General features: G+C 39.9%; 1 protein-coding gene across 2 annotated transcripts in view; it reads right to left on the bottom strand.

Annotated features, from left to right (window-relative positions):
* Nucleotides 1–2,880: 2,880 nt before the first annotated feature.
* Otud4 (OTU deubiquitinase 4) overlaps nucleotides 2,881–23,234 on the bottom strand; it is a 44,711-nt gene continuing 24,357 nt past the window's right edge. For both annotated transcript variants that reach the window (XM_028753385.1, XM_028753384.1), the window contains exons 13-21: nucleotides 22,951–23,140; nucleotides 14,980–15,142; nucleotides 13,291–13,414; nucleotides 12,471–12,526; nucleotides 11,628–11,702; nucleotides 10,706–10,844; nucleotides 9,906–10,160; nucleotides 8,958–8,998; nucleotides 2,881–7,861 (exon numbers count right to left, since the gene is read on the bottom strand). In XM_028753385.1, coding sequence (XP_028609218.1) covers nucleotides 6,647–7,861; nucleotides 8,958–8,998; nucleotides 9,906–10,160; nucleotides 10,706–10,844; nucleotides 11,628–11,702; nucleotides 12,471–12,526; nucleotides 13,291–13,414; nucleotides 14,980–15,142; nucleotides 22,951–23,140 — 2,258 coding nt within the window. In that variant the 3' untranslated portion in view covers nucleotides 2,881–6,646. The remainder of the gene's footprint in view (nucleotides 7,862–8,957; nucleotides 8,999–9,905; nucleotides 10,161–10,705; nucleotides 10,845–11,627; nucleotides 11,703–12,470; nucleotides 12,527–13,290; nucleotides 13,415–14,979; nucleotides 15,143–22,950; nucleotides 23,141–23,234) is intronic.

Here is a 23,234-nt window from a genome sequence, read left to right as displayed (position 1 = left end):
AGAAGTTTATTTCACTGACAAAAAACAAGTTGCAACATTTTTTTTAACAAAATCTGTCATTCAATTTTAAGCCAGACGCTCCTGTGAAAGCACACTAGCTAAAATAGGGAAGAACAGCAACCAGCTGACCTTCCTTCACAGTGCAAGTCCTAGAAGGAATGCGCCTCTCATCTCAAAAAGACCTTCAAACCAGATGTCCCTCCCTTCTTCCTGTGACATCTTCCTGACTCCTCCTTACTCTCTATGGCTTTTTCTTAATCTTATGTTCACTTCCTGTTAACAGGTTGCTTGCCCTGCCTCTTGATCTAGGGTTGACTTTATTTAATCCTACAATATTCAAGCAGAAAGCTCTTGGGTTAAAGATGTGGGCTAAGGCTGAGCCACACTTTTTTTTTTCCTAGTAAATAACACACTGTGACCAAATATCCTGCACCACAAGTCTTGCTTCCCACCTTGTGGCTTCTCTATTAACCTGGACAACCCCCTAGCACACAACTGATTAGAAGTGTTCTCCTTCCTCCCTACCCTCAACCTCATCTGGATAGCTCAGTCAACTCATTCTCAGAAGACCCACATAGTAGTGCTGAAGAGATGGCTCAGTGGCAGAGTGCAACGCCATATGGCTACTATTGTAGCTGCTTTCTAAAACACACATATGTAAAAATAATAGTTACCTTATGAGACAGTACCCCAACTAGATATGCCACCAAGTAAAACCTCCAGTGCCAGAACAATTGAGCTATTGGCCAAAGGGTCCCTATAAGCTAGGTGGTAATGGTACAAGTTTTTAATCCCAGTACTTGGGAGGCAAAGGCAGGCAAACTGCATTCAAGGCCAGCCTGGTCTACAGAGCAAGTTCCAGGACAACCAAAGTTACAACTGAGAAACCATGTCTCAAAAAATAAAAATCAAAAACCAAAGGGGTCCCCATATATACCCCTCCCCAACATCAAAGGCTATTGCCATTGGCTACTCTGTACAAGGGAAGAAAAGGCTCTATTGCTGAGATACCTACCACCTGTAACAGAAGCATGTAGAAATTGAGCTGGTGCCCAACTATAAGTTTCACCCCTACTGACTAGTGTTCAGGGTGCTGGAAGGTACTCTGCATTACCATCCGAGAAAAGTAGCATCCTCCAACTGCAAACCTGACAACCTCCAACAGGGACCACCTGTCAAATATACCGGTGCAGTAGTGGAGCAAATGTTACAGGAATAACCATGTTTTATTTGTGTGTATATTCGTGCACGTTCGCCATCAGTTCCTTTCACCATGCACATCCCTGCACAATGAGACCTAGGGGGAAACTTGATTATTCTGCTAAAGGAAAACAGTAAAGTAACTCGTAATAACCTACTGTTACAGATCACTGCGTTGCTCCACCCCTTATCAGGGCTTTCCCCAGTGAATAATTAGCTGACACCCACAACTGGTCAGTGTGCAGAGTGAGATTTTATAGAGCACACAGTCCTACGTGAGGTATGGACACCTGCTGGGAAAGGGAAAGTATTGTCTCCAATTCAGTGCCACTGGTATGTCAGCCACATGCCAGGGAGACATTTTTGTTACTGAAGCTCTTGAATTTTTTCAGTTTTTGTTTGGAAGAACAAAAATTTAGATATCTAAATTTAAATTTAGATAATTTAATTAGATTTAATTTTTAGATAATAAAAAATTTAGATGTAGGGAGAACCAGAATAGAACTGGAAAGAATATTACTAAAATATATTGGATTAAAAATGATTTGGGGCTGGAGATGGTTCAGCAGTTAAGGGCACTGACTGCTCATCCAGAGGTCCTAAATTCAATCCCCAGCAACCACAAAGTGGTGGCTCACAACTGTCTGTAATGGGATCTGATGCCCTCTTCTTGTGTGTCTGAAGACAGCAACAGTGTACTCATATACATGGAATAAACCTTAAAAAAAAAAAAAGAAAATGGGCACCAATGAGGTCCCAGTTCCTTCACCAATACCCCATTTTTTAAAAACATTACTTTATATGAGTGCGCACACACACCACAAGAGTGCATATTAGGTCAGATGCACAAGACTTGACTTCTGCACTGAAGCAGAGGCAGGTAGTATTTGAGTTTCAAGCAAGGGATATGAACTGTCAAAAACAAAGCACACTCCTGGCCTTGTAGCACTGTTCCTGGTGCCCATGTCCGGCTGATTTACTTGCCTTTAATTCTACCTCCAGGAAAAATGGCCTCAAAGGGCACCTGCACTCATGCAAAGTCATTCATGTGCACTTATTTAAGGAAAAAATAAATCTGAAAAAAAAGCCTCATATAGCTTGCTGCCTATACTGAGATCAGTTTCTCTCAAGTACTTGCACTAAATAAGCAGCACTTTCAGGTCTACTTCTGAGAAAACCAGTTTCTGAAAAAGTTCATAATTTAAGGAAAATGATTATTCTTGAGTCAATTACTTTATGACGGACATGTACTTAAGAAGTTTGTGTTTTCAGAGCCAGGGATATAATTCAAAGTAGACCGCCTGCCTAAAATGGACAGTCTGTACTTTAATTCCCAGGACTGCAAAAAGCAAACAGGTTTCATAGTACTTCAGTGTATCTGAAAACAGTTTCCAATTCATGCAGTCTTTAGAAAACACATTCCTTTACCTTTGGGGGAAGTCCCTTAACCAACGACTGCCTAGGTACTCTGCATCCCTGCTTCAGTGTGCTGAAAGGGATGGGCCTTTGTAAAGCCACCTACATTGATTGAAATTAGGTACGACTCCACCAGACTAGCACCATGACCTGGTCTAACTTTTGCAATGCTTAATAGGCAAACAGCACCCATAGGTATAAATCCCACTTTGAGTTGCCTCTACTGTAATTATCTTCTAGCATGAAAAATACATGGAAACCATGTCATTTTCAAGAGTTTACTAAGATTCATCCTCAGATTTACATGTGATATATTGGGTTACCCAAAGACCAAAAAATCCCAAGCAGAATTGACAGACAGAATTTAATATATGCACACGGTTGTATATATAATGCAGCATCACACCATGTAGGGCATTGACTTGTTTTATACATTCAGATCGTTTGAAACACGTCTTAAGGCTACGAAACAGAACATAGAAAAATAAACAGCAATATATTCAACACTTACAAAAGTGGTATGATAAAGAATATAAAGTACTATTCCTTTCAACACTTCAAAAGATATGTATAGATATGTATATATGTTTTTACAAGTAACATCACAAAGGATCACATCTTCACATGCTTATAAGTATTACTGTACTCAGTGTAAGGCTAGGATCATTTTTCATACGTAAATTTTTTCTAGCTTTGTAACAATGCAATTTTTCTTAAACCATTCAAGTAAATTCAACCCCAAAGCTGCTGCTTCTCAGCATTAAGACATGCACCCACCACTCTTACAAGATTCTCTAAACTTATAATTTTAGGGAAAGGGGAAACAAAAACAAAAACAAAAAACAGTCCCAATTTTCGGGAGAGCCAATGGCTGACATTAAGTAGGAAAAAATCTTAGTTCTTTCAAATTGATATGCTCAAGTGAGCCATTGTGAAGATTTTAAAAAAGCAATTAGACATTTAAAAAAAGGAACAAAATACAGTAAACAGAAACAGTATAGCTTTCCTCTTCAGCTACACTAGAATAGACCTTGCTAAGTACCCTAAGTGAAGGAAAACCTTCACTTCATCGAAAACTGAAGGTAAAATAAACGAGGCAAAATAAATATTGCTAGTTTCCAGGATGGCTGAGTATTCTCTAAACCAGAAACTGTTTAGAAAGGAACTGTATTGCACCAAGTCAATCATAAGCAAGTTTGCAGTTCACAGGCATCTTAGTTTACCCTTGGGCCAAAGAAAACACCACACTCCAAGAAATAGTTTGCATCACATGAACTGTCTCAGCACAGTGGGTTTCGGAAAACCTACTCCTGTCAGGCTAAGGCAGGTATGAGCCCTGCCATGAAACAGACTTACAGGAAACAACATGAGGGTCACAAGCTGCCAGCATTCTGCTGCCAACGAGTGTGTGGGGCAAGAATGGAGGATGTCTGAGAGGAAGTAACTTGAACAGCAACAACACTGAAAGGAGCAGAGGTGGGGCCTACTCCAACTACAGCACCTACACTAAACACATGAGCTTCGGTCAGTGGAAGCATCTGTTCAGAATCTAGCCCATCATCAAGATTTATCATGTGCCAATACAAAGGACTTCCAGCTGTCATTTTTCTCTTTCTTTTCTCCTGTAGAAAAAAGAGGTCAAAATACAATATGACAGTTCATGTGAAGGAAAAAGCTTGCTTGGCCCTAGTCTGACCTCAGGATAAGGCAAAATCCTCTGATACCTAAAGAAACAAAACTGACCTTCATACAAAGATTGATCATTTTAAAACTATAAAAGTCAGAGTTCTATTCAAGGGGTCAAAAACAAAGTACCACAGGCTACAATTCTTTGATCACTGATCCATCATGCCCTGGAGGTCAGGTGGGAAAACAGAAGTTGATTGGTTTCCCTCAGGAGCTATAAAGTACTGACTGTCACTAAGGTAAGACAGTGATCATGAGGACACAAGCGCTATTCTTTCTTCCCTGTCCAATCTTTCAACATTTCCCAAATCAGTAATACAAAAGACACTGAAAAAAGCTACTTCTTTTGAGCTCCTGAGACCAAACATCAAATTTCTAAAATCTGGCTTATTATATCAAAAGGCGATTTCCATACTAAAACTATTAGATAAAACCAATTCTACATAAAAAGCAGGGACTAAATAAACAGAAGACCCTCTAGAGTTCTTATCCATAATTCAGCCACGGATACTGAAGCACTAGCAGAGCGGAACCTTTACAACCACTCTAGCTTAGAAGCAGACAACAAATTCCTTTCAATGGGTTCTCAATTTTTTTCTTCACATCCCATGCTATAAATTTTTTTACCTAGCACCATCATAATAAAATGTTATCTTTCAAAGTGCTCTCTAAAGCCCTACATTACAAAATCTCTAAATGCTAATCACTACTCAAATCAGCAGTTACAGACATGAGGGTAATTAAAACAGCACAGAGGTAAATACCATCATTACAGTACAGTGCAGCTTCACTGAGCCTAGCTGACAGCCAAACATCCCAAGTTATCAGAGGACCAAGAAAACTTGTCTGCTTCAGTTTGTCAAATTCAAGTGAATTGTATTTGCTTTTAAAAGTAACTTGCCCCCCAAAACAAAAGCCACATCTATTTCTGGCTAGGTATATCACACACAACATGCAAAGAAAATCACCACCATACTACCTACTATTTGCATAGCACTCAAGCTGCCTGCCTGATCACAAGTAATTGCAACATAAAAAAGGTAGATTTCTCACACTGATATGTACAAATAAGAAATACAAAGTACAGTTAGTTTTACGAAGTACCACAGAGGAGAGAATACTGTGCTAACTCGTCAGAGTCCAATCTCCAAATGAGAACAGAGTGCAACATGCGAAGGAGCCTCTAGTGAGTACTGCGGACTGGAAGAAGCAGGACCGGACACAGCACTGACGGGGAAAGAGCTACAAAATGCAAAGTAAAACCACGTTCTAGCAGCATCCTCTAGAGAAGAACTACGAATCACAACCATGTTCTTTTAATACAATAATTCCAGCTATGACAAGTAGAACATGCAACTGTAAAGTGATAAACACAGCTCATGGTGCAGGGAGAAAACAAAACACTCTTTTATAGAGAAGCCTATCAGGTTAAACATTTCAACATTTCTCACAAAATATTTAGAATCTATCAGTGCATTAGTGTTAAAGTGGCATTAAAAAACTTCTGCAGTTTTAACAGATGCAGATTATTTCCAAAATGCATAGCATCTACATTCCCTTCGAGTAGGCACCATGATATTTACAGCAGTGCTAGGAGTTCTTGATGGAAACAGCCGTCTCACCGGACTTCCTACTATTTCTTAAACATCTATTGTATGCTATCTCAAATTCAACAAATACTCACCAAAAAATTCAAAAATATACCCTATGGATATTAAAAGAACTATATACAACGATTCTAAGACACAGGTTAATAGGCTGCCTCGTGTGTAATAGTAAAGAGAAGACGTTATTCAAGTTTGACAGATACTGAGATGAAAGGCCTTTGGGTTGGAAGCATATTAAAAGACAACAGTGTTTTAGGCTGAGGATTGTTTGAGCCCAGTTTATGACTAAGGCATTGCATAATAAAATATACATTTCTATTTGGTGCAATGTTATGTTTTGGAATCTATAGTGTATTGAATGCTTTATTTTCTTATCACTTTAGTAAACACTAAAAAGTACACATTTCCAACGTTTTTAAATCAAACTTACACAAGGAAAAAAATCAAACACTGTCTATGTTTTATATTGAGCTGTTTATAAAAAAATACTTAAAGTCACGTTTACTTTTTATGGGGTCAGTAACCCAATAAACAGATTCTGAGTAAGAAAAACCACAATGCCAAAAATTCATCTGCCCCTTGAACTCATGTTCAAAGTCTCATCAGAATAGGAATTAAGGGTAAAGGGGAGGGGAGGAGATAGTTCCAATTTGGGTTTTTATTGTAATGATTTTAAAGCCTTCAGAAATATTCCTAAGAAAAGGCTACAGCTCTACAACATGAGCAATAACTAACCGTTAAGTGTGTTGTCCCCTGTGGCCATCTCCCATCCCTGATCTCCTCCTATCTCCCCTGTATGGGCGTCCTCTAACATGTCGATGGTACTGATAACCTTCATCCCGGCTTCGGTTGGGCTGCCCTTTCCAGGACTCCTCTCCTCTCACATGTTGATAGCCACCTCGACCAGAAGAGCCCCAATCACTTTTGTACTTCCTGCTTCCGTAAGTTTGATTATAAAATTGCTTGGATCTGCCACTTCTCAAAATATTAGACACTTCATTTTCATCTTCTGAACTCTCTTCTTTTAGTCTTTGCAATCTATCCACAGAGTTGGCCCCCGAGCTGACCACATCAGCAGCAGTCTTGGGATCTTTTACTTTCTCTGGTTTTTCTTTCAGACTTTGAATGGTCCTCTTAGGCTCAGGTTCAGCAGACACAGTTTCTCTCTCTCTGTTTAGAATCTGAGTGGGTGGATGAGCCTTTCCTTCTACTCCAGAAGAACCTGAAGCCAAGTCTATGTCTGCCTTTCGTGTCTGGGATGACTGTTCCACTCGGCCTTCATGCTTGCTGCTCACACTTGCTTCCGAGAGAGAATGTGCACCTTCAACTCTGGCTTCTGGGAACTCATCTACTGCTGAGACAGAATCACATTCTTTAGACAGATCTAGATTTTCCAAAGGCAAATCCAACTCTCCTTTATCATCAGGGGGCAGGACAATATTTTGCCTCATTACAGGATTTTCTACGAATCCCTGAAAAGGATACCCATACCAAACATGAGGGAAGAAAGGAGGTGCAATGGGAACAGGACCTAAAAATGGGTTAGGCCCAAAGGACTGTTGTGGATACATGTTCTTGCCACTAAGTGACTCTTCATATTCAGCATGAATAAGTTGCCCTGGGTTCTCAGACTCCAGTTCAGGTTGGTAAGACAATTGACCATGACCTTCAGACACCTGAGATGGAGGGATAACCAGAGGTGAAGAAAATGCAGGCGGTCCAATCTCTGCCTGTGGCATCTGACCATTAACACTGGCCTCAGGGTGCATAGAGTAGTGGGCATCAGTGCAAGGACAGTCACTTTCACTCTGAGCAGGAGGGGCTTCTTGAAACCAAGTATTCTGAGGATATACAGGAATAGGGACCTTTGGGTACATCCTGCAGGCTGCCATGTATGCCTGGTGCAGAGGATACAGGTAAGAATGTGGGGCCCACATAGGACAACTATATGCCTGAAAGACAAGACAAAAAAAAAAAAAAGCACAAAATAAACAGAAATACAAGAAGTTAAAAAGCTGTCTTTCTGAAGGCATTTAAGCTTAAGTCTCTCGTGCATATAAAAACATACTACAGGATCACAGTGGTAGCCAACATGAAAAGAGCTGGAATCAAGTCATCGCTTCCTGACCCTGTTCCCTTCGTGCTGGTCCGACTCAGATTAACAGGAAGCATCATCATCTTAGCCACTGAGAATTTAGCTAGCCCCACTCACTAGCCTGCTCAAAAATGCTCAAACAAGACACAGTCTCCAACAGGGCTCATTAACTAGGAGTCCTCAAAGTATTCCAATAGCCAAGGATTAACGTATCAGACCTCTTAACAGAGGATAAGGATGAAAAACAAATGCTTTAAATCCTTCCTTTGTATTCAACTAAAAAATCAAATTATGAAAAAATCCAGCATGATCTAGGGTCGTAATCAGACACTGAATTATACCTTATATATTTATAAGGTAAATATAATCAGGCACCGGAATACAGTATATGGCTTTCTGAAGCGGGCTACAAGATTGGGGTACCTGATGTTTATTCCATGTTTCTAGAAAAGACAGAAATGAATTCCTGTCAAAGACAGAACATGCGGCCTTTCTAAAAAAAAGCTATTTTTCTGTTAGCCACTTCCCACAGCCCCAACTCTGCTATGCTAATGAGCAATGTCCCCACCTTACAGAGCAAGGCTTTCATTCCCTCCAATCAGGGGCAGGTTTGCATAATAAAGACTAGGAGGCTTCAGAAACACCCAATGGCTTATACAGGACGAAAGACCTAAGTTTTCTAAAGTACAACTTCAAAAAGATCTTTCTTCTAACTCCCCCATCAAGGACATCCCATGAACAATAGTCCAGGAACTTGGTTTGCCCCTTCATATATTCCAAGGCCAAACTATTATCAATTAAAAGAAAAAGCAAGCAAAAACTACAACCTATACTATTACCAAACATAAAAGGGACCATTTAGTAAACCTTAAATTACCAATTAGGAGTTAAATATTTTAAATTTTACTATTTACAGTAATGAGGTTAACTTTAAAAAGATCAGATGTAAATACCTTTACACCAAGATTGAAGAAGAACCGAAGAATGTTCTTATCTGAAAAAAAAAATAATTTTTCACTAAAATTACATAACCTTTACTTTCTGCCAACATCAACTATTAAAGCTCTAAAGACATTTTCCTGCTGTATTGTCTGTCCAGTAAAACACAAAAATAGAAACATAACAAAACACAGGCAGTTACTAGCAGGCAATTTCAGGTCTGCTACACTTTCCTCTGCATAAACATCTAAGTCCCCAAATAGCTTAAACTTAGTTTATCTGATTAAAATTCAATCTGGGAGAAATTCAGATGAACAGTGTATTTTTCATATACTCTGTAGTGGTTTCAAGAACTGCAAAATGAAAACATTGGGAAAAATAGTAAGATTCCCATAAATCAAATCAGGTATTGGCAGGCAGTGCATACTTATAAACTAGAACCCAGGAGACTGAGGCAGGATATAAGCTCCAGGCCAGCCTGAACTACATAGAGAGACACTGCCTACAAAACAAATTAAAGCTTGGGCTGGATGGCTCAGTGGTTAAAAGCACTGTCCGCTGCTCTTTCAAAGGTCCTGAGTTCAATTCCCAGCAACCACTTGGTGGCTCACAACCATCCGTAATGGGGATCTGATGCCCTCTTCTGGTATGTCTGAAGACAGTGACAGTGTACTCATATACCTAAAATAAATAATTCTTTAACAAATGAATTAAAGCTTAGAAATGACTTCAAAGCTGTCAAAGTTATTTATGGAAGGAAAAAAAGCAAAACACAAAAACAGAAAACAAAAAAGCAAAGAGGAACAAAAACTCATTTTCCACCAAGACCAAGCTAAAACAGGCCTGACCACTCAGATGATCAGCTCTCTGCTCCTCACTGTACCCTTTCAGTGGTCTTTCTCACTAACCACGTGTGTACTTTGGGGAAACAGCAACTGGAGGCTAGAGACGGCCTCCCTCACCTTTAGGCAGGTCCTCGCCGGTCTGACACAGTGAATAAGGTGGTGCAATGGCTCGATCTCCCTTCTCACTACACGGAAACCCAGGATAGAGGGGGTCTTGATAGAGGCTCATTGTCTGAGGCAAAGGCATCAAGGGCTGGTTAACGGCCTGAATTGACACAGGAACCGGAGAGGGTGTTAAATGCGCTGGTGACACGGCAGCATCAGGTCCAGTGGTCTGTGTCACTGACAACATGGGAATCTGAGCAGGGATACCTAAGAAAAACAGGGAAAGAAACAAAAACTATTAAAAAAAAAAAAGTCAAAGTTATTTTCATCTAGAAATATTTGTGGTAAATGAACAATACTGCACAACTTATACACCTTCTAAGGCAGAGCACAGTAAGCAACCTTAAGTACTTTAGTAACCATCCAGGAAACAAGCCGAGTCAATGTCTTCTAACTATAGTTCCCCCAATAAAATGTTTCAGGCAAAGTCCTTGTAAAGAGTCCTAATGGAGATGCAATAAACAGTGCTGCCTACTGAGGAAACACAAACTGTGCCACCAGTCATTGCTGAGTAACCAAAGACAACAATCTGACAAGAGGGGTAACTGGCTCAAATGTCGGCAGACCCACACGATAAAAGCATACCCCAATGAACACCATGAACATGCACTTGTCCTTCTGGAACCACGAGAAGCGCTAAGAACTCGACATTCCTAAGTCTGCTGTGGTCAAGATCTCACTCAAGAACTTAAAACTTCTGATTTGAAAGGCACTGTTAACTGGTTGGAAATTTTTCCAAATTCTTTTCTAACCTGTTGGTCCAAAAGTTGTAGGCTCACTTGGCCAGGCTGGCACAGTGGCTGGTAAAGAAGGCACCGCAGGAGTGAGATGTACTTCTGGAGAAACTAGAAGGGGAGCTGGATTTGACAAAGGTATATGTTCTGCTGGCTTCTTCAAGAATGGCAGGAAAGAAAGAGAAAGAGAGAGGGGGGGGGGAAGGGAGGGACGGAGGGCGGGCCGGCCGGCAGGAAAAGTATGAGTTATTTCGCTTTGACACACGTTTTAGTAACAAATTTATCTTGAGTGAAAAAAAGGCCCTACTATAAAACCAAGCATATAATTAATTATTCATGCCAGTCTCAAGAGTTCACTCACTGGCCAAGAATAACAAGTTAACACATTTCATATTAACAAATTTGCCTACTGCCATCACAGAAGTCTTTGGGTTTTTTCCCCCAAAAGATTCTTACACAAAAATTTAAAAACTGCACTTGGGTATATTCATTTTGCTAACACAACGTTGAGGCAACAGCATTAGACCAAGAACCAAAATGTCTGCTGATAGTCAAGTGTGCTCATTTACTTGGCAAACTACTGGTCCTTTTAAATGGATATAGAATAATTCATCAGTGATTGATAGTGCACCTAATTTTCAATGTTCTTTTTTATTTTCTGCTGAACCAGCACAAAAATAAACAACGGTGCCAAACATAAAAGTTAGCAACTGTAAACTTAACTCAAAATTATGGCACAAAAATGGCCAAAGAGTGGCTATAAATGATATTCCAGGAAATTTTACAACATTCTAGACTAAGTAGAATAAATTAATAAAAAAAATTTTAATGGCACACATATCAAAAATAAATTCTGCCATTTACAACACTGACGTTTTCATATACAGAGCAAAGAAACCCCGAGAAGGGTGCCCCCCCATGCCAAGTCCAGTAAACTTACTTGTTCTATAGGAGATGGGGACTCTTTCTTTGACTTAGATGGTGATGAAACTCTTGTACATTTATCATCGCTGATCTTTGAGAGCAAGAAAAGTCACACTGTAATTAAGAGACCTCCATTTTGGGTAGTTCACAGAGAACCCACTCCCGTTTAACTTGGCCTGTGCTTTGCTATGTCACAGTACTGGGGAGATTGTATTTGGGGTATGACTTCCAAGAGCATTTACAGTCTCCTTTACAAACCTCACTCTGTAGAGTGATGAAAATTAAGACCCCACAGGGTAGCGCATGCCTTTAATCACAGCATTTGGAAGGTAGAAGCAGGCGGATCTCTGAGACAGAGGCCAGCCTGGTCTACAGAGTGAGTTCCAGGACAGCCAGAGTTCTACAGAGAAAACCCTGTCTTGATAAACCAAAAAAAAAAAAAAAAAAAAAAAAAAGTAAACATGAAAACACTGTTTCGCAACTATTCAGACCGGGCACCGTAAGGTAACCTGAGGAGGTAATGAGACATTAATGATCTCAAGCTGCATCCGAGTTTCTGTCTTTCTATTTCATTAAATTATAAAGTACCTAAATGCTTTCAATCTCATTACTGAACCTCTTCTTCCTACGCTATCTCAGCATTAAACAACAAGAAGCAACTAACATTTAAAACTTTTGGGACTAGTGGGATGGTGCAGCAACCAAGGTGCCTGCCACTAGTGGCTTGAGCTCAATCCATGGGACTCACGTAGCAGGAAATAAAACTGTTCTCTGCTCTCTGCATACACACCATGGTGTGCACACACCCATGCATGCACAGCAAATAGGTAAGCAAAAGTTTTAAATATAAGACCTTTACCTCCAGTGTGCTTGGCTCGGGTTTTTTATCCACATGACTATGGCCACGTGGAGAGTCTGCAACAGATCAAGAATAAAAAAAAGGCAGAATCAACCTTCGGTTGGATTTAAATACAGAAATACAAGTAATGTCTTAGCTCATTGTCACTATTTCTCTCCGATGTCAACTATACAACAGCAGGTGAACAGCTTAACAACTTTAAGTGTCTTTTCCCAATCCACCAATCCCCTCTTATCCAGGATAGAAACAATACACCGGCTGATATCTCAGACTCTGCATATACCAAGTTTTATACTATGAATTTTTCCCTGTACCTATAAAGTCAGCAGAAACTACTACTGTAGTAAAACAGAATTCCAAAAACATAAATGTACCTTTTACAAAGACCTTATACTTCTACCTTTCCATTTAAAAAAAGAGTACTCTAGGACTTCTCGACGACCTACTCAAACTGCCAGCATCTCTACTCTGCACTATGGAAGCACTACTAGAACACAAGCACTGTCCCACCCTCTCAAGGAGAAATTCAGGGTGGCCACTAAGACACTGGTGGGCAGGCAGCATATACAGTATGGAAACACTGGCCATCCACGTGTACAGGAAGCAGCAGTATAGCACAGACATCATCGTGCTAAGCAGAACAGCACTCAGTTTGACTCACAGGAAGTACTTCTGGTACTCTCCATTTATTATTTCCAGATTATAGTTTACTTGAATACATAAAACTGCAGAAAACAAAACTACAAATAAGGGAAGAAATACTGTCTAGGACTTGAAACAGTCAGAGATGTCACATATCTTCTGTGATAAAGCAGTGTACCTTTGTCCTTTCGTTCCTCCGCATCTGCTCTCCGCATGCTTCCCTTCCTGTCCCTTGCATGTGAAGACTTCCTCGGGACACACGAGTTGCTATTATGAGAAGGTGACTGACTGACTGATGAACTCTTTAAAATAAAATCATACTTGGTATTAAAATTTTACAAATATGGATACAAGCTCTAAAAATAACATTCATACTTCTAATCAAAATTCTTCAAGTTCAAAGCCTTATAATTTTATACTTTAGAATCAACTTGATAGGTAATTATGGCTATCATCTAGAATCCACACTCAATTACATGTTCCACATTAATAGTCTACTACTAAGTATCAATCAGTTTCAGGAGAGCACACTGACCTAGCTACTATCCTGAAATTCATATAGTAATATAACACCTTTGCTACCAGCCTTCCCAAGGTCTGTTGTGATGGGGAAAATCTCAATTAGCATGTGTTACTGAAATAATACAGTTAAGAGTAAACCACCTGAGCTCCGAACGACGTGTACTATTGGAAAACAAAGGGACCAGATACAGTAGCTTGGGTTTTTAGGATGAATTATCACCAAAGGTTCTAAACTCCTGCTACAGCATTTAATGACTCACACAAGAGGAGAGAGGCTTAGTCTTCTATTCCCATTTCTAGTAAACAAACCTAGGCCACTATCAACTCCAACAGCAGGTCAATGTAAATCTCAAAATGTGGAAGTAGGAAACCCAGCGACACTGCTTCTGCCATTCGCTAATTAAGAAGAGAAGTTTGAATAGAAGAGTGAATATCAACGTCAGCTTCACTAAGCAAAGCTATGTGAAAACAATGACAATGCATGAGGGACCACTGAGCAGACGATGCCATACTTGACTTGGAACCTTCTGCCACCCTCCCTCAGCTCCAGACTGAGCTCACAGGAAACAGGAAAGTGAACATGTGTAGCTTTGCTCTTGTCTGTGGCATAGTGGGGAGCCTTCAACAGCATCCCACCTGGCTTCAGTCAGTGTTACCATTTTATACCGTTTGCCAAGACTTAAATTAAGAGCCTTACCTACATGACAATAGATCTCCTTTCTGATTGCATCCCAAAGTTTAAAAAAAAAAAAACCAAGGTAGAGTTATTCCTTTCATCAGAAGTATCCAGTACAGCCCAGCTGACACATGGAGCACGACAGATACATGTGCTTCTTGCTCAAAACAACATGGTGAGCACACTCAAGTGTAGTATGTGGGTCAAAGTGATCACTGTTTCCTGAGTGTTCAGAAAAACCTTGTAAATGGTCAACTGAGAACTAAGCCTTTGCACTCAGGATGTGCTTGCAGATCACAAGTCAGTCTGAAAGAAAATCTCAGGATTACTAGGTGACCAAACCAACTCAATCACTCAACTCACCTGTTAGCAGTTTTCTCAGTAACATTATTAGACCAGGATGAGGACACGTTCTACCTTCAATTCCCCTCCCTCCTTTTTACCTTAGCACACAATCTTACTATATGGTCAAGATGGCCTTGAATTCAAGGATTCTCTTGTTTCTCAAGTAGCTGTGATGACAAGCACATACCACACACCAAAGTCGAAGTAATATTTAAAATATTTTCAGTTTAAAAATTTAAGTTCACCACCTGAAATTATTATGTACTACAAAATGCACTGAGGAAAAACTTCTAAACATTAACCTTACAATCTCTACATACGTACAGAAAGGGCTGGAAAAGCCTGTTCATCCCGGTTCTGAATCTCATAGAGTAAACGAGACTCTTCAATAGCTTGCTTCTCTCTGCGTTCTTCTGGGGAGAGGCCAAAATAGTAAGATTCACGACTCACGTGATCAAAATCCTCAGCCCTTTCACGGTCAGGTTTTCTGTCAAATAAAACATTCTTTCAGAGGGAAAAAAAGGCAAATGTATGGAGAACACAAATGCAGTGATCTAGTCTGTGATACAAGTAAACAGCCAACTAAACAAGCTACACTGTGACACTTTGTAACTTAAGACCGCTGGCAAACAGATAAAAACACAACATTTTAGGCTACTTTACAAAGATAAAACTTATAAAGGCAAAGAATAAAATGAAAGTAAAATATAACTTAATTCCTTCTACATGATACTGAAATAAGTGAATTTTTCCTGAGAGCTAAAAATATAAGCACTGTTCATATTTCTTAATGCCGCATTCCAGTATTAGCATAAAACTTTACTTCTCAAAATAAAGGAAAACATGAACCATCAAATGACCTAAGGCTTGCCACCTAGAACTCACATGGGTGAGAAGAGCAATGATTCCTACAAGTTCTCTTCCGACCACCACATGTACGCTGTGGTACCCATGAAGCACACCCACACACAAAATTAATTAAAATGTAAAGAAAGTAAGTTTGAAGGAGGAAGAAAATGCATTGTGATTTTTTTTGTTCTAAGGGAAAGATGAGACAAACCATGCTCTTCCCTACTGCCAAAAAAAAAAAAAAAAAAAAGCATTGAACTGCAAGCAATGAGTTGTGCCAGGCTGGATTACTGGCTGCCATTCTTGCCTCAATGTAACTGTGGTCAAACAAAGATCACTAGAGACTCAGTAATTTATTTAGTAACAATTCTAGTATTTGTATACAGCTTGTAGCCATTAAATGCAGTATGAAGTTCTGGAGAGATGGCTCAGCAGTCAAGATCTCTGACTGCAGTATAAGGACCCAGGGTTCCTAATGCCCATGTGGCAGCTCACAACCACAAGCAACTCCAGTTCTGACATCCTGTCTTCTAACTGCCTCAGGCACTAGGCACGTACAGATACACACATATTTTGATGCAGGTAAGACACTCACACAGATAAAATAAGCATTTTTAAAAGAGCAGTATGAATAGTATTTCTATCATTTCTATCTTCTGTATAAGTCAAAATTCAAATTCAAAACTTAAGGAAAAAGTGTTGTCCGAGTACAAATAAATATAATCTTACTAATAAGTACTAGAATGCTATGGTACCACAATTTTATTTCTGAAACAAAAGCCATTACTGTCTTCAGGTAGTCGCACTTAAATATTAAATCTAAAAGGACAAATAACCCTCATGATATCAGACCAGCTCTTTCTCAACACTCATGGGGTTAAAGACTCCAAAGAGGATTTGGCAAGTTCTCAGGCAAGTGAAAACTTCCAACCAACTTCAGCTGAGGAGCCATCGAGTAGATAGGATGGCCACTTCTTCCCCAGCCGACACTGTCATTGCCCAATGGGCCTGTGAACAAATGGTCACGGACACAGAAATGGAGTGTATGCATGAGCATGCACTGCTGCTCACAAAGGCTCACCTAGCTACAGATACTGAGTGTCAGATCTCCCTATAGCAGAGACCAACCCTGAGCACATCTCCCCAGGATGACTAGCAACCTCCTGAAAGGTTGACAACAAACACTGAACCACTTTCTCTGTGGAAAGGACAACTCTCTCCTCTATCCTTACTGAAGTAGATACTTCTTCTAGTTATGGATTTGCCTTTCCTGCACATGTTTCTGACAAAACCACCGTCCATGGACTTACAGAACGCCTCATCTACCACCATGGTATCCCACACAGTATTGTTTCTGACCTTAGCACTCACTTCATAGCCAAAAGTGTGATAGTGCATCCACAATTATGGTCTTACCATGGTCCCCACAATCATGAAGCTGCTGGCCTGACAGAAAAATGGAATGGCCTTTGAAGACTGACTTACAGTGCCAATTAGGTGGCAGCAACCCAAGGCTTGAGGCAAGTTCTCCAGAAGTGGTATATGCATCCAATATATGGTACAGTTTCTCCCATAGCCAAGAACCATGGGTCAAAAAATCAAGGGGTGGAAAAGGGAATAGTTCCAACTCACTATTACCCCTAGTAACCTATTAGGAAAATTTTTGCTTCCTGTTCCCATCACCTTAAATTCTGATAGCCAAGAAATGGCACTCTTGCCAGGAGACACAACAAACATTCCATTTAACTGGAAGCACAGACTTCCCTTGGCTACTCTGAGCTTCTAACACCCTTAAACCAACAGGCCAAGATTGGAATAACAATTTTAGGAGTGATGATTAGTACAGATTACCATGGAGAAACTGGACTGCTTCTCTACTATGGAGATAAGAAAGATTATGTCTGGAGTGCAGGAGATCCTTTAGGCCATCTTTTGGTGCTACCATGTCCTGTGATTAACCTAATCCAAGCAGGATGACAAAGGACACAAACCCATAAAGAATTAACATATGCATCACTCCTCCAGAAAAAGAGCTAAGACCTGCTGAGGTGCTTGCTAGAAGGTAGAAGGATACAGAATGAGTAATAGAGAAAGGTAGGCATAAATATCAGCTGAGGCCCTGTAACCGAATTCAGAAACAAGGACTATGGCTGACACGAATGTTTCTGTGATATTTTGTTAAGAATGTGTTTGTACAGGTATTAAATTTTTTTTCCTTGATTTCTTTACTATCAATTAAGAGACTACAGTGGTTATAAATACCCCAAGGCATATTGCCATTTATTCTAAATTTATACTTCATTTGGTTGTAAGAGGGACAGCTACAATGAGGACCTGCTTAAATGAATATATAATGTTCTTGAAACTCTACATGAAATACTTATATCACGTTAAGCACAATTATGACCTGATAATTGATTTCATTTGGAAATTAAGCATGATATAAGATTACCAATATGACTGTATCAAATTGAAAAGGGGTGGGTTTGTGATGACTATTCTTGGTTGTCAATGTGACTATATCTTAAATTAACTAAAACCCAAATAGCTGAGCACACCTATAAGGGATCTGAAGTATGAAGACCTACTTGTAATCCAGATCCTTGAGCCAGAAAGATTCATCTTTAGTACAGATCGTTTGGTGTTGGAAGATTCAGAAGATGGCCGCATGTTCTGCTAACTTTAGTGATACCATAGCCTATTTATTACAAAGGCTACAAAAGAAACACAAGCTTGTTCTTTGCCTGTTTGCTGTCACTCTTACTAGCAAGTCCATTCTTTTACTGGTGTTAAAGCCTACTTCTCCAGAATTCCTGCATATACTGAAGACCAGCTGAGAGACCTAACCTCATGGACTGAACAACTAGAATTTTGGACCTTCTGTTGGTAAATAGCCATTGTGGGACTTGGTGGACTACAGCCTATAAGCCACTCTGATTTATTGATTGGTTGGTTGGTTGGTTGGTTGGTTGGTAGGTAGGTAGGTAGGTAGGTAGACAGACAGACTGAATAAGTGACTCAAAGTACAACCCCATCTCTGCTGACTTCTCCAGAGGAGTGGTATCACTAAAGAAGACATATAGAAGACCTCAGAAACGGATCGTGCCCAGCATTACCACTCATCTTTTATTCCAAAAGAACTGGAGAGTTGACCTGTTACATCAACACAATCAGGATGAACTCTATCAGGTCATAGCAATCGGGGAACTGTATAAAGTGCTAAACGTTTACTACACTATTAAAATACTTTTTTGAAAGAGTTTTATTTCTTATACCCAAGCGTATATGCACCACATGTATGCTCAGTGTCTATGAGTGTTAGAAGAGGCCACAAGATCCCCTGGAACTGAATTTATAGATGGTTATGAGCTACCACATGGATGATGGGAATAAACCTGGATCCTCTGCAAGAGCAGCAAGTGACTGCTGAGCCATCTCTCCAGCACGAATCAGCAGTTAACACAAACTGGAAAAAGCATACTAGTCAATAATTAACTTCAAATGCCAATCAATTCCTACACACTCACAATGTCAAAAGTCATCTAACCAAACTTTCACATACCTTGTTACATGTTACCAAGTATTTAATGAACCAGTTAACATATGAGTCCAATAGGCTGGACACAGTTGTCCATCACAACAGTCACAGTACTGTGCATATTAAATATATGAGCGCTCCACCAATTCCTAAGAGACTGGAGTTCACCAAAGAGTCTAGATTCATATTCAACTTTGATAAGTTATTTGGCAGTCTGTATTTTCTTTTTAAATGTTTAAGACACTAAAAAATGTACTCTTACATCTAGAGTACAGGAAAAATGGTTCATTACATGAAAAGATGGTGAAGGTATAAAATAAAATTTTTCCACAGGTATTTTTATGTTTTTAGGGTAATGTCCAAAGTAATCACCCATGTATTTTGTCTACACTATGAGTAAGCTACCAAGTACAAAAGGAAAGAGGAGTCTGGTGTCAAGTGTCCAAACAAAACCTTCAAGTGCAACTAATGACAACTAGCTGACCTGCTGTAAGACTTTCATTTGCAGAGAGTGAACCCAACATGACCCAACTCCCAGCACAGAAGAAAATTACCTTACAAAGCAAGTCATGAGTAGCAAGGCAGTATGAAGCATTCCTCATGGTCTCTCCCTCAGATCCTACCCTCCGATACTTGCCCTGACTTCTTTCAATGATGCACTACAGTGTGGAAGTGTGGGCTAAATGAGCCCTTTTCTCTCCAGTCATAATGTTCTGTCACAGCAGTAGAAGCACTAAGACAGTTAGCATGTAGCCACTGATGAGGAATTTAGACTCCCTGACGATGTTGTTAGGAACTGCTATTCACACTTACTTCCAAATGTACTCTTCTAATTAATAACTCTGAAAATGCTGTGATGATTCTGCACAATTCTACACAGTTCACTGTTTCCACTGAACTTTATACATTTGTTTTATTTTGTTTATGAGTGTTCTGCCTACATGTATTCTAGGCACCACATGCATGCCTGATGTCTGAGGAAGTTAAGTGGTTGAGGCTCCAGAAAGGAAACACAGATCCTTTGCGAGAAAGAGTGCTCTGTATCACTAACCGGACACTCGGGCCACAGGTTTATAGGTTTTCATTGCATTTTTTATGCTTGTGTGTGGATGCTCAGAAGACAAGTCAATTCTCTCCTCCACCATGTGGATCTTAATCTCCGTGAGCTCGAGGACAGCCTTGGTTTTCAAAGCTAGTTCCAGGGCAGCTACAGCTATAGAGAAACCTTGTCTTGAACCCTACCCCAACCCACAACAAAAAAGTGTTAATACAAGTAAAAAAAGATACCACTGGAAAAATACACACAAGATTACAGAGGGCTGGACAATCTTTTAGACATTTTTGGTTGTTTTGGGGCTTGAAAGCTAGGAGGGTCTTACCCAGACTGGCCTGTCTGCTGAGAGCTGGGGTAACTATACACCTAGTTGTTCTGACTTCAACAGTATAAACTACCTTATTCTAAATAATTTTTTAAATAAAACAAAAATAACGCTAGCATCTTCTTAACATACGTGAGGCCTCCATCTAATTATCTAATCCTCAGGTTTTCAATAAGGGATCTGAATAATTAATATATTATGGATTGAACTTTTCTCTCAGAAGAATATGCTCAGATAACATAACCCCCAGAATGTGTGTATGTGTTTATTTAAAAAGAGTCTGTGCCAGGCAGCGGTGGTGCACGCCTTTAATGCCAGCACTTGGGAGGCAGAGGCAAGCAGACTTCTGAGGTCAAGGCCAGCTTAAGTCTACAGACTGAGTTCCAGGACAGCCAGGGCTACAACAGAGAAACCCTGCCTTGGGGGAGGGGAGAGGGGAAAGGCGGGGGGGGGGGGCGGCAGTCTGTTAAGATGTAATCAAATAGATGAGATCAAGGGAATGAAGTAGGGTCTCAACAGTCTAGCTGGTGTTTTTTAAAAAGGGACAAGAAAAGAGAATGAGTCAGCTATAAAAAAGGAACTCCAAAAACAAAGGCAAATGCAGGATGGAGCCGAGGAACAACAAATTCTCACATAAGCCCACAACAACGGGCACGGCGGTTAGTTCATCTTAACATGTCTGCCCTCTACAACTGTCAGAGAATAAACTTCTGTTGTTTCAAGTGACTAATTTCTAGTATACTCTTATAACAACTCTAAAAAACTAATATGGCATGGCTAAATCAGCTTGAAGAGCCTCCCAACTGTCTTAAATTTACCTTTAATGGCAAAGTAAGGGTATTCTCAAGAAAAGAAAATGTTCAAAAGGGAGAGCTAAAAGATCTAAAGACAAGAACTTAGACAATACAAAAGCTCCTCGGGCACTTGGATGCGGAGGTGCTAGCCACAATAACTTAATTTCCCAGGGGTCATGGCTAGAACTGACTAGATAAGAATACTCAATTTCATACTCCTCCTCTCAAGCCAGACATAGTGGTGCATCCCAGTATCTTATAACCCCAGCACTCAGAAAGCAGAGGCAAGAGGACTGCCAGCCTGTGCTACACAGTATGTTCTAGACCTGTCAAGACTACAAAAGAGACATTACCAAAAAAAAAAAGTTCATCCTCTCAAGACCTACCAAAGGCTATATAACATATCAGAAGAGCAGATTTGGGGAGGGGGGATGTGGAACACAGATATGACCCTAATGTTCATCTACCTCTGAATATTTAGTCAGAATGCTTATGATCATGCAGTTGTGATAATCTGTAGTAATGCCTCCTACGACTACACAGAGCTAAGCTGAATAGTAAAGACATCACCACAACTAAGCAAAACTTTCAGAACAAAGTTAACTAAGAGTTCCAACAGCTTTTTTATTGCCAGTCCTAGAAATGTTAACTAGAATACAAAGAGAGGTCTCAAAAATGGCCTTTATGACTAACAAAACTAACATTACAGTAAAAATATTATAAATTTACCAAGAGATGGGTGAACTGAGAAACACTTTAACGAAAATACAACTAATCTTGGTTGCTAACAATTCCTGGCATGTACTGCTTTAATAGGTCAGATTTTGGTCAAATTAATGATCTCCATAAAAAGATAAAATCTCTCAAGTGATCCTTGAATGGCCATCATAGCTAAGAAGTCTTTCTCCTCTCCTTGGTTCTCTGTTAGCTTTTCTTATTCTGGTATGCTTGCCTGTGTTAGTTGGACTAGCCATGCAAGCAATGCATTCAGTCATGGCCTCTATTACAATCACAACTTTTACTTTAGAAATAAAAAAGGGAGCACTGGAGACCCTGCAGAGGTGCTTGTGATCACAGATAATAAACACTGAGGGAGTGAGGAAGGTCAGCACACAGAAATGTCCTTCAAAGGGAAGGAGGTGTGACTTGTTATCCACTCAGAAGAATAAGAACAAGCATCGATAATAAACAGCCTGGTGACCTCTGTGCTACTTTTGGCTGAGACCAAATGAGATCCTACCCCCAGCCCTTATGAGCTCAATATACAGAACCCATCATTATGAAAAATGCCACATGTACTTCACAAAGCATTTTGATGTAGTCATTTCTTAAGCTTTTTTGTGATACGAGATTGAGTTATTTATCACCAGGAAATTTTTTAATGATTACTTAAATATGCCTAGAATAAACTTGGGATCAGACTCTCAAAGTAGTCACGTTTCACCGAACTACTTTCTTGTCTCCTACAGATTATTACTCTGCTCTCCATACTGATTGAAAAACCCTAATAGAACTACCATAAAGTTTGTCATCACTTGGAACAAAATACTCAGAAATAAAGGCTTATTCCTCTATAGTATTACTGTGTAGTGTTTGAAAGTTCTATCGACATTCCTTTTCAGCACTACATTATAAACAGTATGACCAAGAGCTAGTAACTAAAAGCTGAATATAATGGAGGACATGCAGCAATGTGCCTCCTAACGCATGTTTCTCTTCGATTTAGGAAGGTTACCTCGTGATCTGTGAAGGCATCCTACTCAGACTCTTATGCTCACTGGAGGATTTCTGAGACTGGGACCCTGTAGAATGACCCGAGAACACATGCTGTCTTACACCCGATGAAGGATGCTGTAGTCGAGGAGGTAGTGCAGATGGGGCTTTGATTGGCTTGTTTAGATTCTTTGGCCCTCTATAATCCGTATCTGTGGAAAATAGAAAAAGACCTCACAATTTCCCTGACATAAACAACTCCCAAGAACTACCATCATAATCCTAAAGAGAGCTTTGATGTGAACT

This window comes from Grammomys surdaster, unplaced genomic scaffold (genome assembly GCF_004785775.1).
Source record: "Grammomys surdaster isolate TR1022 unplaced genomic scaffold, NIH_TR_1.0 125947, whole genome shotgun sequence".
NCBI lineage: Eukaryota > Metazoa > Chordata > Mammalia > Rodentia > Muridae > Grammomys > Grammomys surdaster.
Note: the sequence above shows the minus strand (reverse complement) of the source record. Positions and strands in the feature narration are given on the sequence as shown.